Raw genomic sequence first — 16,275 nt, 5'->3', positions numbered from 1 at the left:
TTGTTGTTGTAGCTGGAATCCCAAACTGTTTGCTGATGCCAACAAATTTGACGAACGTCGTCGTAGTCGGCATCTCATCCAAAAACTTCAATCGGCGTGCGCTCAAAAAACACACACACACACACAAGAGATGGAGGAGATGGGAGGAAGCTGGAAGAAAAAGCAAAAACAACAAGCTGCCATGCAAACAGCTAGAGGAAGAGGGAGAAGGAGTAGAGTAGGAGGCAATTACAAGGATGGAAAAGGCCTTGAAATAGATATACCGTTAGATCACCCACACACGAACATTTGTGTGCAGAGGGAGAAAATATTAGTGGATTTGAAGAGGGAATCTTTTTAAAAACAATTTATGTATTTTAAAAACACAGTCATTTTAAAGATTATAAAAAAAAATTATTTTGAATTAAATTTAACACAAAAATTAAAAATATTATTAAATTATATTTTTAAAGTTAAACGTTTTTTATTTGTCTAATGTAATTTAACTTAGATTGAAATATTAATTAGATTAAAATATTTATAACTTATTTCAAAATGTATTATTATTTCCTTTAATAGTCCACATATTATTAAAAATCTTATTTTAAAGGAATATATACCTGAACAATGTCTAATTTCTTTCTGTGCATAGAGTTTGGCACATGTGTTAGATGGCACTGGGCAAACTCACGATTGAGAAGATTAATTTCCCCGATAATTCGGGAAGCGGAAAATTCAGTTTCATATGAAAACTTTTGCCGCCCCGTTGAAAGGTGGAACAGACAGGCGATAATACCCCCAAAACCCCTCCCAGATCCACCCATTTACACACAGACACACACACACACCCAGCACAGCACTCATCCGCAAGTGAAGTTGCAGACGTTTAAAGAGTACTGATGGATTCTTTGGGGCGTCGATCGTCGATCGTCGGGCGATTCGATTGATTTTCGGCACTTTTTCAAAAGCCGTCAAGAGGCCGACAAGTAGAGAAAATAAATCGGTGGAGGGAATAATGGGTGCTAGATAGGTGTAGAAAGAGCTAGGGAGATCAAACTGATCTTGAGTTAACTAGTAGATCTTACTTAGAAATTTAAATAGGTTTTCAGGGATTTTAGGTTCCATTTTAGATCAGTTTTAGTTTCGATCAAATATTCATTTCTCTAATATCAGAACCTAGAAATAAATCTCTGAAGAATAGTCTCAAAAGATTTATTCACCACATAGACAATCGTTTGCCAAAACCATCTTTAAAGGCACCCCAGGCAACCCCATTGATCCAATAAATTCCAACGATTTGCCAGCGAAATGAGGCCGCAGAATCGTAAAATCAGAGCGAATAATCTCTTCAACTAAAATTAGCCGCTTCGTATTGTTTACGCGCTGCAATAAAGTAATAATTACCCAAAAGAAAAAAAAAATTCCATGTTCCAAATATATTACACCGATCCGCAGTTCGATCAATCGCAACCCAAGGCAACATACAAAAAATATAAAAATAAAGCAAAAGAATCGAACGGGTAAAAAGTATTTCAACTATATATATTGGATGTCTTGGGCCGACAAGTGTGACTATAGCGGAAGGGGGACTTTATTTTTTCCCTCATTTGTTTACATCGAACGAAGAAGGAAACCCAAAAATATAGATCTTACATGGCCATACGGTTGCAACCTGCCCCGGAGAAGAGAATACGGAGATCAGTTCGAGGCAGGAAGCTAGAATCGCTGGCAATGCAATTGAATTGCCATTAAATTTGGAAAGAACCCAGAATGCATTCGGTCGTAACCCACCACCCACTCTCGGGTATGAAATTTATTGGAACTACAAAGTTTTCGAGTCGTTGTCGTGCATCTGGAAATTGGGCAGAGATCACATGGGGTGATAGATAGGGTATAGAGACAGAAATCCTTCTTCTAATAAACTGGCAGGACGTCCTTGGTGGAGAACGTCCTTCTAGTGGAGGGTTCCATTATAATATCCTAAATCTGTATAAGCTCTTCAGTGGAGTCAAACGACTGGATGATCCTGCTGAGAGGGGTGGCTGCTTACTTGTTTTTTTTCATAATTCTTCTAAAACTATTTTAAATTTTCCTTTTCTTAAATTTGGTTATGTTTCTCTCTGGTCAATCAGGCCTTTCTTCACCTCACAGACTCCCGGAGGGTTAGGCATTGTAAACCGCCCCTGGAAATGTAGTTGTCTGGTTCTGGGTCTGGAGATCTGTGGCACTGCCGCCTGGTCTTCTCAGAGCTATTTTCGCCAGATTTTAGTTGATGCTTTATGGCTTTATAATGTCTGGGCGCGTTCCGTTTTATGATCTGGCCCGTAAAACGGACGCCGATTCATGTTGGGCCCCCGGCAACAATATGGTAATTTGTTGGCCATTATATGAACTGATTTGGAAAGGGGTTTGCTAGTACATCCTAGGGTGGTGTCTGTATAGAAAAGAGGGAGGGAGAGGTGATTGATAATAGTAGGGATTCTAGGTATTTCTTAATTCGAGAAATGTTTCTTAAGTATTCTATTAAAAAAATATAGATCTAAAAGGTACTCACCTACGACCTCTTTGATTCCTCTTCCTCGATCACCTCGGTTTTAGCATCCTTCCGGTAGTTTTGATATTTGTCAAGGATCTTGCTAAAGATTCCCTTCTCGTTTTTTATCGCCGTGTGTTGGCGAAGAATCACCAAGGTTCGGCTACACTGCAGAAAAACTCCCGACATTTTTTGTTTTTTGGTGAACTGTTTACCAGATTGACTTTTGAGAAACTGAAACTTTTAATTTAAACTCAAAACCATGTGAAATTTTCTCCAAGGCTACTTAGACTTGATTTAAATTTGGAAAATTGTGATTTACTCTTCAGGTTTTGAGTCTTTGCTTTTGTCTTCGCCTGGCTTGTTCTTGCAGCGTGGACCGGTAGCTTTTACATCTGTACGAAGGAGGGAAAACTAAAATACAGACTCACAGACGAGTTGATATTAACCTGCCTTTTCCACAGACATCCTTCTTCTTATCCTTGTTCTTTTTATCCTTATCCTGGCTTGTCTTGGAATCGCCTTTATCTAATGAGCCCGATAAAAGACGAAGGCTCTTATTAGTTTTTAATTGCAATAAGACAACATTCCGCAGAGAATTCATCGTTAAAATTATAAGCCAAAAACCAGAAAACTAAACAATAATGTAATTTGACCTAAAATTTTTGGGTAGAATAAATATTAAATTTAAATCAAAGCAAAGGAATTTATTTTCTGGGTAAGTTAAATTCAAAAGTTGCTTTGATTTGGTTTTTAATATACAAGTTTATATGTACTTATAAAAATCCTATCGTAATTTATCCATATAAAATGTTTCTATAATTTCTTATACGATTTAAAGACAAATTTAATTTATTTCAATTTTATTTTTATATATTAGGAAAAATAATAAGATATAAACACTTTCTTTACTTCAATTTAATTTAGTTTTCCCTCCTTGTTCCATGGTGATTATTTCACTTGAGAATTTAATTTATTTTTAGATTTAAAAGAAGAACCACTTCTTTTTCTTGCATGGATCCGGGCATGGTTTTGGGCATGGGCAAGGCTTCGGGCATGGACAAGCTTTCGGGCATGGACAAGGCTTCGGGCAAGGTTTTGGCTTTTCACAAGGTTTTGGCTTCGGACAAGGTTTCGGGCATGGGCAAGGCTTTGGCTTCGGACAAGGTTTAGGCTTGGGGATATCTTTTGGCTTTTTATACGGACAATCTTCTTTCTTCTTCTTTTCGCAGGTCTCAAGATCATTCAAGCAGGGATCCTGGAGAAAGTAATCCTGCCTAGAAGTCTGCCTACAGGTACGCTGCTTAGAAAAGTTCATCTGTCCGGACTCCTGCTCTCGCCTGGAGGTGGTCATCAAAACATCGCTCATCTTCATGAACGCCGTGGTGGTAAATCGATGCATCCTTATTTTTTTACGCTGCCAAAAGTCGATTTGTCAAAAGGTTAAAAAAGGCCTAACAAGAATTTTGAGATCCGTTTTGTACTATTTTTACAGTCACGATCATAAGTAAAGTGCCGTGTGGGCTGAGCCCTTTCTCAATAGCTGCTTTGTTTGCCTTTTTTTTTTTTGGTTTTCCGAATATCGGGCGTTTGGTTTCAATTACGTTCCCCGTGGCTACTGCTTCCCGAATCAGTCTCAAGTGCCGACCACACATTATCCTTGGACCAGGCATATCCTTCGAGGGAAACGGCTGGGCGGCGCCACGTCAAAATATTTGTCGTCAGCGCCTCAATTGGTTCGATTTACGATCTTGGTGTGGATAATTAGGCGACTCCTGCGACGGGATGTCGCCACCGATTAAACCCAGAAAATTTACATTTATTTTTGGTTTAGTCTTCCCTGACAACCACTTGAACTTGATATTGGTTGTGATCTCAGTTCTTGACTTTTCACTAATGATGTGGTGTTGATTGCTTGCCACAGGGAATAAGGTTCGAGTGGCTTTGCGGGGTTAAATGTTTCTAAATTGGGAAAATATTAAAAAAAACTTAGTTTTAGAAGGTTTTATGGGATTGAAATAACATTTTAAATTAAATATTTTCCTGTCAATCTGGTAAGATTATATATTTCAAGATATTTTAATAAAAATCAGACTGAAAAAAAGTCAATTGAAATGCCAAAAATCCCATTTCCTTCCCTTCAGATATATCCTTGAAATCTGTAAAATGTATCTAGGCTAATTGTTCCAGCTGTTTCAACTGTCAAGTTGCTAAATTCACCATAACCCATGACATTTCAATGTTGGCCAAGCAATCTATAGATCGTTTTTTCGTATCTTGAAGATATTTTTAGACCTCACAGGTGCGTTGCTGTTTCCCGCCGAAGGCCAAAGACCACAAATCGGATGAGGAGACGCGACTACAAAAGCCTCGAGTAAGAACAAAGCGAAAGCGAACGACACGGAAGAATTCTGTGGAAGAGGAGAGAGAGATCTTGGAGCAGGGCAATGACGACAATGAGCGTCAATTGAAACGAAACAGATGCCAAGCCCAATAAAAAAAGGGTATCTGGGAGATACAAGATTGCAGGAGAAGATCTTAAAAAGATACTTTGGTTCGGGGACTTCTTTTTGTGTGCGTGATCAGCCATTTTGGCAAAAAGTGCTTAAGCCGAGAGATTAATTACTGCCATCGTTGCGGAATCGATGATCGCATAAATCGCCAACAGATCAGATGTTCGTTTCGGTCTCGTTCTGTTTCCTGTGAGTCAACGCATTTTTAAGTACCGGCTATTAAGCTAAAAGCTAAACAACCAAAAGCGGCCCAAGTGGAAATCACTGGAGATCGTTGCCTCCCTCTCGGTTTTCTTTCTTCTCTCAGAGCTCTTTTTTTTTCTTTTTGTTCTCTTAATTTTTGTACATTTGGCGCAATTATTGCGCACCAAATGGATCGCCAGTCTATAAATTGTTCGATTTTATTGCGCCAGCTTCGACAGTTGAATGGCGCAAAGCGCCAACAGGGGTTGGGGGTGTTCAGTTCGCATAGTTTGGCAATGGCATCTTCTTGGCCATCTTGCGCAAGTCGGCCATCTTGCTTTCGATACGCACACACACACACACACAGGGGCATATTTCACACATCGGCAAAGGTGTTTACGGCCGCCACGTGAAAAGCCAAGTGCCAAAGTGTGGCAATCGCCCAATCGCCGGTCACCACGGGCGGCACAGTCCGAAAATGCCATTAGGTTGGAAAATATGGCACAACCTGTAGGGAAATCAAAGGAAAAGGCTAAAGATAATTAAGGCTAATATTTTATGGCCTTTTCTAGGTTTTAAAGCCTTATTTTCAGAGATTTTGAATAAAATTTAAAGAAACCTTTGCTTTTTTAAATGGATTTAAGCTTAATTTGTTGTTAAATAATATTTTCTTTCCCACTTTTCCTATAAGATTTCCATATCTTCTGGCATCTTTCAAGTAGCTCTAACTTATGTATTTAAAGGTCTTAATATTTATCAACCCTTCCTCATTTTATACACCTTTCTAATCCCAAATAAAAATCCCTGTTTATGCCACTCAAGTTTGTCAACCGCATTTGGCCCAAACAAGATCGTATCCACTTAGCCAGAAACGAGGGCATTTAATGGGAAATAAAGCGCGGAGATTCATAAATATTTACAAAAACACACATAATTACAGTCGTGGGAAAAAACAATAACAACTTAAAAACGTGGCTGGTTAAAAAACAAAAATGAGAGCAAAATCATATTGTGTTTATGTGTGTGTGTTTTGAATTTGATTTTGATGTTTTTTGTTCGGCAACACGTGATCCTAATCAAGACACTGGGTGATAAACAATATGGATTCGAGATCGGGAATCGGCGGCACTGGACCGGAATTTGTAAATATTTAAACAAAAGTCTTTGGCCGGCCAAGAAGTTCTAACTAGACGGCATAATTTTTCCGAATTTTTTTTCGGTTGGAAAACTCTATGTAAATATTTTGAAATTTTCCCAGATTCCTCTATGCATATCTCTTGGCTCCGATTTGATTATTTATTGTCTGGGCCTGGGAGAGGGATCCGAGGGGGTGACTGTTTAATAAGCGGGGGCGTGGCAGGCGGTATTAGGTGCAATTGTTTGCTTTTACCAGTTGTTGTGTAGGTCAGTGTGCAAAAACAAATCCAAATGCGGCGGCGGCGGAGGCGGCTTCTTCTTGTATACAACAAGTCGTCGGTGGTGGTTGATCGTGATCGTGTGTTTAGAGTACAGCGTTTAATTGTTAAATGTTTATTAAAACTACAGTTTAAACAATGGCCAGTGCCTCCGCCTCCGCCATTGCCACTGCCTCGCCTTCTCTCCAGGATTCACCATCATCAATGGGAACTGGGATGGAATCGGGAGATGGAGATGGAGAGATCGGCCGGCTCAACGCGTCGTATACATAATTTTGTTTACAAACATCACGCATAGAGAGAGAGTAGTAAACAATTTTCGGCCATTTAATAACATTAACATTAAAATTAAAAGCAAAACAAGAAGCTCTGCCCGTCGTCTCTATGCCACCAACTTATCTTTATTATGATTATCTGAACTTGAAAGCTATGACGGCTTTTGTTTGGGAATTCCCTTGGCCATGTTTATGGATCTGATCTCTTCGGTCTGGCCAAAGATTTCTGCATAGGTTATGGTTTATATAGTACCATTTGGACCAGGGATTTTCAATCCAAAACTGGCCGGAACTCTTGACCCAGTTAAGGATGACGCACTCTCCGTGTGTGGCCAGTGCATATTTTTCGCTCGGACAACGTCTATATATAGAAATCGGACGGCTATAAAGACAAGATGTCGTACCGGGAAATGCAAAATTATAAATTCTATCTTGGATGTCGGATGGGAAATTTTCTTGGCAAACATTTCTGCTGAAACGGAAACTGTCAAAATATCGAAGCTGCCTGTATCTTTGATCAGATTTTTCCAATAAATATTCCGTTTACAGTTTACTATAGTGTAAGCCCAGCACAAATCAAATTGCGGATGGAAAATGTTGATTGATTTTGTGGCCAATTTTTACGATTTTACGTTTTATTTAGCCTTGAAAATGTTTCTTGAAGGAAAAACATTTTTGGAATTGATTAAAAATATGTTTTTTTGTAATTTTAAATTTTTTTAATAATTTTAAGTTAACATATTTATAAAAAATATATTTTTATATGTAAACTTTTATTGTTTATTAAGTTTTAGGTGATTTTTAAAGTTTTGAAAGGAATAAATCAGCTTCAAGTAATTTTAATTAATTTATTAACTTACTAAAAATTCTTTTTACCCAATTTTCAGACCAAAAACATTAATAATATTTATAATTTCATCCCATAATAAATCACATTAAGGCCTAAATCATTTTGTTAAAGTCAATTTCTCAGAAACTCATCCCAGAACAGAACAATTAATAAATTTCCCGCCATTTTCAGGGTCTGTGAGCTATTGTTCGGGGCCTGTTTAATTTATTCCTCACTCGCTGCGAAAATTCCTGAAAACAAAAGCAGCAGGAAAATCGAATATAAAAATAAGAAAAAAAGAAAGAAAAACGAAACGAATAAGGAGAAGTAATAATAATCAAAAGAAAAATTAATTTATGGCCTCCAAACCGCAGAAGCCGCAAGAAAAATGGCCAAAAGTGAAAAATATCTGTATGCCAAATTGAAAATTACTAAAGAGAGTGGAATGCTGGGGTGCTGTGGGAAATTTGGAAAACCCGAAACCCCATTGGTATGGCAATGGTTCTGGGAAATTCGCAGAAAATGGCGAGTGCCTTGATATATGGCGGATGAAATTAAAATATCTTTCAAGACAGACCAACAAAATGGGAAAATAACAAAATAAAAGTATAGCCGGCTAGCGGAACGGAATTTTCTTCAATTTTCCTTCGTGATCCCCTGCTCCCCCCTTGGGCTTTTCTCAATCCAGTGCCCGCCGCCGTCGACAAATAGAATTTCGTGAAATGTAAACAAAACTCCGCCCCCGTGTGTCCCTCCCACTAGATGTATCTCTGTATCTCTCAGAGCGCTCCCCTGTGTATCTTGTTCTTTTTTTTCGGTTCTCGTTTCGCTTTTCGCTTTCGGATCCCCAAATCGAATTGAAACGTTGCCCCAAGAGAGAGCGAGAGAGAGAAAGGAAGAAAGCCAGGGGGACAGAGCGAGAGAAAACACATCGTCGCCATCGTCTCTGTTCAGTGGCGTAGAAGGGGGATATATTCGGGAAAGAAATTATTTAATATAGATTTTAATACGATTAAAAAATTGGAATATAGAGTCTTACGTAATTATTAATTAATATTATTTTTAATATTACTAATTAATATTTTTTTGCCTTAATCACTCCTCCTCCCTCACCACGCCGCCCCTGTTTCCGTCGCCTTCACGGTCGCCTGGCTGCCCTGCCCGAGTCGGCGTAGTGCTGACAGCAATGGCGGCACTCAGGTCTCCGCTCTCCAGCCGCAGTCCGCTTCAGCTCCCGCTTCCACTCCCGTTCCCGCTGCCGCTCCAGATCTTCGGTCCGGATCCGTGCCAGGCAACGACTAAATCAATTAACAGCTCGTTTCGAAATCCGAACGCCGCCTCCAGCAACGGCAGCTTCCTTTTTCCATACGTTTTTCTTTTTCTCGTTTTTCCACCGAAACGCTAATTCATTGAGGCTAATTGCGGGTTCGCCTTCCGAGGATCTCGCTCTGTTTTTGACTATTTATTAACTGTTGACTGGCCAGGGGCGCAACGCTGTCCCAGCGGGGGAGTAGGTGGCATCGTTCTGCTCGGAAATAACAGCCATAATGAGTCAGTAATGAGTGGGTTCCGATCCGAGTTCTTTGGGGTCAAGGAGGCGTAAATAAAGGGGGAATTGATTTAAGTACTTCCCACAATTTTAAACCAATATTGCACTTTTGGGGGTGGCAAATATTTACAAATAAAAGTTTTGAATGTGCCAAAATTTACTTTGAAGCTGTTGAATTTATTTACTAATTGGAAATATTTTTAATTTCTTATTTACAAAATAGTTACAAGTGGGGAAAACCTATGATATTGCGATGTATTTAAATGTTAATTAAGAAAGTGGGGTTTTTGGTATTTTTTTATGGTTTTTAAATGAATTCTAATTTTTAGAAATTTGTAGTAAGAAAATATAAATAAATTACAAAGTAAGCCTTTAATAAATTAGAGTAAAATTATATTTTCTTTGTAAGGAAAAAGATGGAAAGTAAAAAACCGCTTCAGTAAACCTTGTTTTTGTATCTTTTAAGTGTTTAAATATTTTTCTAATATTACATTTTATTTATTTACTTAAATATTCTCTTAAACATCCTTTTAATTTCCCTTTCCTTTTGATGCTATGACAAAGTAAGTTCCTATTGGACTTGAATTTATTTATTTAAATTAGATTTACTTTCCTATAAGAAATATCAATCCTCTGATATCTCAATTTTCCATCCATTTCCCTAGATTCCCGGCATACCTGTGCATATCTCCAATAACCGCAGTCCAAGTAAGACCTCTGCGAAATGGAGAATTCCATATCATTTGCATTTTCTCGGAGAGAAGAAAACCTCTGTGACGAGCCAATTGGCGGCAAGAAAAAAGAGAGCAAACCTCTCGACATCCCCGATATATATGTATAAATATATATATAATCCTACATATGGGGAGACATCGGAGAGAGCGGCGATCGTAGGCATACTAAAAAAAGAATTCCCAGCCGATGGCAACTCAAGTGGATCGCATCGGCGGCCCTTGCTCCAGGAGCCAACAGCGATCAGTCGAGCGAGAATAGCCAAGCGGTGTGGTCCTCCAGTGGTTACGATAATATAAAACCATATCCGCCGGATAAATAGCGCGTAAAGGAAATAAAATAGGATATTTTAAGGCGGAGAGTTAACTTGAAAGTTACTGAAATTAATATTGCAAAATTCAGAAAACCAGTGAAAGTGATTTGGATGAAAAGGAAATGTTCAAAATAAATTAAAAAAGTTTAAAAGAATATTTAAAATAATTATTAAAGGTGTTTTACAAAAAGAAAATAAAGTTAAATTTTATGAAAAAGTTATAGAAATATACAAGTATCCACAAGGACCTTTTATAAACAACATAGAAATATTTAAAAAATACTTAAAAGCTATTGCCAAAATATTTTAAATATTTCGGAAAGTCTTAATTAATATAAAAATACATTACGTGAAAATAAAGCAACAAATAAATATTTTACAAATTATAAAAATATCTTAAAGAGATATTGAAAATATTTCTCAAAGTTTGTGAAAATGATCAAGAGTGAGGAGGTGTCGGAACGTTCGCTCATGTCGGTGGATCAGTTAGGCGGCTCTGGCGGCGGCGGCGGTACCGGTGGCGGTGGCTACTACCACCCCCATTTTGGCCACCCCCATCCGCATCCTCACAGCCTTCCCCATGGACATCCGCACTCGCATCCGCACAGTGGGCACTTGTACCGCACGGGGAATGGCCTCCTGGTCGGTGGCAATTACCAGACAATGGGGGGCAGTGAGTCGCCCACAGAGCTGGTGGACGAGAAGCCAAACATTGCCTATATGGAGCTGAAGCACTACATGGACGTCACGCCCACGGCCACGCCTGTATCGGCTGCTCAGCACTATAGTTTGAGTGCTCTGCACAGCATGGGCACTCCGCCGGCCTCCTCGAGTCCCATTCCGCCCTACGGATCCGTCTCGCCCCAGTCCAGCTCCAAGACGCCCACGGCACAGGATCTGCAGCCACAGGATCTGCAGTATGTGACCTCCAGCTCTGCATCAGTTATCTCCTCCAAGGTGCAGCCACTGCAGGTGCAACTCCAACCCATGAACCACCAGTATGCTTCCACCATCAAGTACTGCTCGAACAACACCATTCTCAGTGCCAATGACTACCAGCTGCTGACCAGCCATGAGGCTCAAGTGGAGCAACAGCAACAGCAGCAGCAGCAGGCGCCTCCCCAGCAGCAACAGCAGGTGCCGCTCCAGCACTCGCCCAGCGGGGGAGTGGCCTACCTGCCGCGCATCTCCGCCTCGCCCAGCCAGGTGATCAGCAATGCCCACGGAATGTCCTCTCATGGGGTCAACTACTCCAGCTCTAGCTCTTCGCCCGCCAAGTCTCTTAATGGCTCCGATTCCTCGCCGCCCAGCCAGAATCAGCAGCAGCAGCAGGGCAGCAAGGCAGGCTCGGGTTCGGGTAACCAGGATGCAAACAGTACGCCAGACACCACCAAGAAATCGGGCACTAGGCGGCCCGAGAAGCCTGCTCTGAGTTATATCAATATGATTGGACACGCCATCAAGGAGTCGCCCACCGGCAAGCTGACGCTCTCCGAGATTTATGCTTATTTGCAGAAGAGGTAATTGTATAAATAGCTAACAAAATACAAAGAAAATCTCCCAAATTATTTACTTTATCCAAAGTATTAACCATAAATATAAATACCTAAAATATTTCCCTATAATCCGTGCCAAAAACCCGCCTAGAACCATTCAATCTAATAAATAGGGGGAGGCATCTCGGATATCGCCAAGTGGCTCCATCGACACTCGGACCTGGTGCCCAAACCATATACAGATCCGTGCGATCAATGTCAGGCTACAACAAGAAAATGTGTCGCTGGGGCTCTTTATTTACTTGCATCCGAAACCCCGAATTGAAACGCATGCGCATCCTTCAGATAGCTCGGATTTCGCGGCGATTGTTTGGATTTTGATTTCGGCGACGAGACGGGAATCCACTTGAGCTTTAACCAGGGGGGAGGCGGTGGGGAAGTCGAGGGGATAAAGTGGCGATGCGTGAGAGGCTTTTAAGCTGACATGGTGGGTTTTTTTGTCGCCGGTCTCCGATCGCCTCCAAAAAGTTTTAATTGAGTTTCGCCAGCGAAGCCAAATAAATAATCCGCTCGATTATCAGTTTTCGTCTTTGGCAATACAGAGAGAGAAATTTGGGGAGGCATAACTCATGTTATTATATGATAAATCATATTAAAAATGAATTAAGAAATAGTAGAAATAGAAAGAAATCTCACTCTTATTTTTCTATATTTAAAAATCTTAGATAATTAATGTGGAATATTTTATTTCTTTTTCCAGCTATGAATTTTTTCGCGGGCCTTATGTTGGTTGGAAAAACTCGGTGCGTCACAATCTCAGCCTGAACGAGTGCTTCAAGAAGCTGCCCAAGGGCATGGGCGTAGGCAAACCCGGCAAGGGTAACTACTGGACCATTGACGAGAACTCGGCACATCTCTTCGAGGACGAGGGCAGCTTGAGGCGCCGGCCCAGGGGATATCGCTCCAAGATCAAGGTCAAGGCGTATGCGGGTCATGCCAATGGTTACTTTGCAGGAAGCTATGGAGATGCGGGAATGGTAAGCAAGGATTTCTTAAATAAAAAATTTATAAAATAACTAATACTGACTTATCCCTTCAGGACAATGCCAACTTCTATGCCTCGCCCGCCTATGGCAGCTATGACTACACCTCGGCTGGCGTTAGTGGCGTCTCTCCGGGTGGAGTCCAGGGATTTGGTGATGCCTGGAATGGCCATGTTGCCCACAGTGGTTCACCTTCGATGGGCGTGGTTGGCTCTCTGCCTCAGTACTCCAACATATCCTGCCTGACCGCTGGCGGTAATCTAAATGGCTCTTCGGCCACTCCCCCGCTGGCCCACTCTGCCCTTGGTATGGCCCCCTCGGTGACGGGATCCTCCAGCTCTCCGCTGGGCTCGGCGGCGCTTCAAAGTGATTATGCGCCAACCGCCAGTCTCGTGGCCGCGGGCTACTCCTATGCAACAAGTGCCAGCAGCCTGGACAACGGTAAGTGAAGCGGCTTCTCCAGAAAGCGATGAGGGTTGTGAGGCACTGGGAGAAATAAAAGTGAAGTTTGGGAGTTTATTAGAGGAAAGAAGGGGAGTTAATCTAAAAGAAATATATATTTTTTTTGTGGAGGGAATAATTAAGAACTTTATTATCCTTTCCTTTTCGATATTCTCTGACAACTGTAACACTTGAAAATATTTTAGATAGTTTATAGATTATACTAAAATCTCTAAGGTCAAAATAAGTCCCTTTTTTTCTCCCTGTACCCACTTGAGAGGATTAGGGCAGTTTCTTCAATGAGGGCAAGGGAATCGTAATGTTCCTGGGTGTTCGCGTCAATCAGGGTAATTTAATTGCTGACGTTTCACAGCTCGGATTACGGAGGGGGAGAAGAGCAACAACATATGGTAATCTATGCCGCACTCGATCCTCCCTTTTTTATAGATGCCGCCGTCGCCGTCGCGGCGCAGTGTGAATTTTAGCGCTTGTCCATAAAACTGAGAAGAACTGCCAGTTTAATCTGTTTTACTTTTTTTCTTTTTTTGCCAGGTCTCCGCTCGATCTCGCTGCAGCAGCTGCCCGGACTGTCCAGCATCCAGCAGCATCATCATCATCACCAGCACCACCAGCAGCATCACCAGCATCAGCAGCAGCAGCAGCAGCATCATGGCTCGCTTCATCAGAGCCACGGCTCCATGACGCCGCCGCCATCGCAGTCCGGTGGCAACCATGTCATCGACCATTCGCATTCGCCCATTGACCGGAAACCGGTTTACCTGCCGCCCATCACACCTCCACCCACTTCGGTGGCTTTGAATGGAGGCGGTGGCGGTGGAGGATACTATGAGGCCCTCAAGTACTAGGATTCTTACTGGGATCAGTCGCTCTATATTGTTTCATTACCTCAAAGGACACACACACATTAATTTAGGGTTTAAGTAGTTCTTAGTGCTTAGTTGGGGGAAACTCTACACTTAGAGAAATCCATTGTACGCGTAGCAATTAAAACAAACTATTTATAAACAAGACATGCCTCGCAGCGAAGTTTCGAGTAAATTAAAATATGAAATATAATCATAAAATAAATGGTTTGACTTTTCTTTAATTTATTTGGGTTTTGGAGAATTACACAGAAAATATTTTTCGGTTAAAAGAAAAGGTTATTGGTTGATAAAATAAAACAAAGGGATTATATAAATATTACCTATAAATAAATAAAATAGATCTAAGATCTTTTAAATGCCAGAAATAGTTATTATGATTATCTTTAAAAGATGCTAGCTCTCTTACGGATTCAAAATATAATGCCATTAGTCGTTTTAAGCGAAACTTGTTAGTTTTCATATAAAATAAAATTTATTAGAATTTTTAATTTTAATTATTATTATATTTTTTATTTGTGGTTTAGCTTGCAGTTACTTAAAACGGAATTTCTGTGAATGATAATAACTATATGAGTGTAATTAAATCTCGTATATTAGTAAATAAATTATTTAAGTGATAAATCTAATATTTTTTGTAGATATATATTAATTTGCATTTAATTATCATTTATTATTTTATTCTATCATTTATCTACGTTTTATTCTCTCAGTGTATTATTCTTGTTTTCTTTACTAACCGCTAGGTGGCGCGTTCACAAGTGAGTTGAGGTTGAAAACTCGGCTATTAATGCCACATTTTGTGTGGCGTCATCTATTTCCGTTATGGGGCGCCACAAATTCGATTTTCTTGAAGTTGCATCGATTATTTAAGTTATCGGTATAGAGCGGTTATTTTAAAATTTTTAAATAATAGATTTCGTTTTGAATAGTTTGAGGAAAAATATGAAAGACACCTAATATATTCTACTTTTACTGTTTTTGTCTTTTAAGAGCTGATAATATTTTTAAATTCTTAATATTTTTTTTAATTCTTGCAGATTTTCGTATTGTATTCATTGCTAGTTTGTGAATATCAGCATAATAGCATTTTTATTGTATATTAAAAATTAGAGATTGTTTTGGTTTTTAATAAATGGAAATTGATTGTAAATTTTTGTCTTAGTCATGAAAAAACATATAATATAAGCCCTCCAATGTTTAATACACTTTATTTTTAACATTTTTTAGTCACAGATTCTCCAATAGTATTTTTAAGGAGTAAACATATATTTCTATTCAATTTTCACCTAATTTTCCCCTTCCACTACTCCAAACAATCCAATAAACTAGAATCCCCAGATAACGACAAGTTAATTGAGCCACAAAAGTGGACAACAAACCCAGGTCCATTGAGGAGCTAATCAGCTTAAGAGATGACCCATCGGATATCCTTCACTCTCCCAAACCGAACAACCGTCCAACCTCATTGTCCTGCAGATGAACAATCCAATTATTCTGTTAATTGTCTCACCTTTATGGGCAAATTAAAATCCTGCCCAGAGTCAAATCGAGGAGAGGTAAGATTCACCCTGCAACTCGACTCGCAGCCATTGTCCTGCGAGGCGAAAAGGCAGCAGCAATCGCATCAAGAAGTCGTCGCCGCCTGATCAGTATCTCTCTTCCACGCAGACGCTGGACAATCCGGGGATTCGCAGGGACAAAGCTACCAAAGGCGAGTGAGAAAGAATGAGAAAAAAAGGGATTCAAGGATTGCAAGACGACAGAGTCTCAGCCGAAAAGCCAAAGACAAACACAGGGACCGGCTAGCAAGCAAAGTTTTTGAGTGAAAAATTTCACAGTCAAAGGATAATCGGGATTAAATCTTCTTGAAAAGTTAATGTTTACACACGCACCTACCGTTGGCGATGATGTTGGCGGAAAAAAGATGCAAAAATTATGAAAATATTGTCACAAGTGCACAGTGCGCACAGCCAGGACGAGAGGCCAGGTCCCAGGCTCAGGCTCAGGCTCAGGCCCAGGCCCAGGCCCAGGCCGAGGCCGAGGCTCTGGCTGGACCGAAGCGAACAGGACAATTGCAGGCGGCAATC

The 16,275-nt window shown here is 40.3% G+C and overlaps 2 protein-coding genes across 2 annotated transcripts; one reads left to right on the top strand and one right to left on the bottom strand.

Annotated features, from left to right (window-relative positions):
- Nucleotides 1–1,754: 1,754 nt before the first annotated feature.
- On the bottom strand, nt 1,755–3,153 carry LOC108079725 (uncharacterized). Its single transcript, XM_017174135.3, has 3 exons — nt 2,966–3,153; nt 2,534–2,907; nt 1,755–2,413 (listed from the first exon to the last, which is right to left on the bottom strand). Exon 2 carries the CDS (start codon nt 2,699–2,701, stop codon nt 2,534–2,536), a length of 168 nt encoding a protein of 55 aa, XP_017029624.1. The 5' UTR covers nt 2,702–2,907; nt 2,966–3,153; the 3' UTR covers nt 1,755–2,413.
- A 1,510-nt stretch (nt 3,154–4,663) lies between these two features.
- On the top strand, nt 4,664–14,350 carry bin (biniou). The gene is made up of 5 exons (XM_017161892.2): nt 4,664–4,886; nt 9,942–11,841; nt 12,578–12,854; nt 12,917–13,301; nt 13,854–14,350. Exons 2-5 carry the CDS (start codon nt 10,757–10,759, stop codon nt 14,165–14,167), a joined length of 2,061 nt encoding a protein of 686 aa, XP_017017381.1. The 5' UTR covers nt 4,664–4,886; nt 9,942–10,756; the 3' UTR covers nt 14,168–14,350.
- Nucleotides 14,351–16,275: the final 1,925 nt, after the last annotated feature.

The sequence above is a fragment of the Drosophila kikkawai genome, chromosome 3L, assembly GCF_030179895.1.
Source record: "Drosophila kikkawai strain 14028-0561.14 chromosome 3L, DkikHiC1v2, whole genome shotgun sequence".
Lineage (NCBI taxonomy): Eukaryota > Metazoa > Arthropoda > Insecta > Diptera > Drosophilidae > Drosophila > Drosophila kikkawai.
This window is presented reverse-complemented; position numbering and strand designations above follow the sequence as displayed.

Bases quoted from the DNA above. Each gene is read 5' to 3' on its own strand.
- LOC108079725 (XM_017174135.3), bottom strand. From the start codon at position 2,701: ATGTCGGGAGTTTTTCTGCAGTGTAGCCGAACCTTGGTGATTCTTCGC.
- bin (XM_017161892.2), top strand. From the start codon at position 10,757: ATGATCAAGAGTGAGGAGGTGTCGGAACGTTCGCTCATGTCGGTGGAT. The intron at 12,855-12,916 runs GTAAGCAAGGAT...TTATCCCTTCAG, and splicing joins GCTATGGAGATGCGGGAATG to GACAATGCCAACTTCTATGC. The intron at 13,302-13,853 runs GTAAGTGAAGCG...TTTTTTTGCCAG, and splicing joins TGCCAGCAGCCTGGACAACG to GTCTCCGCTCGATCTCGCTG.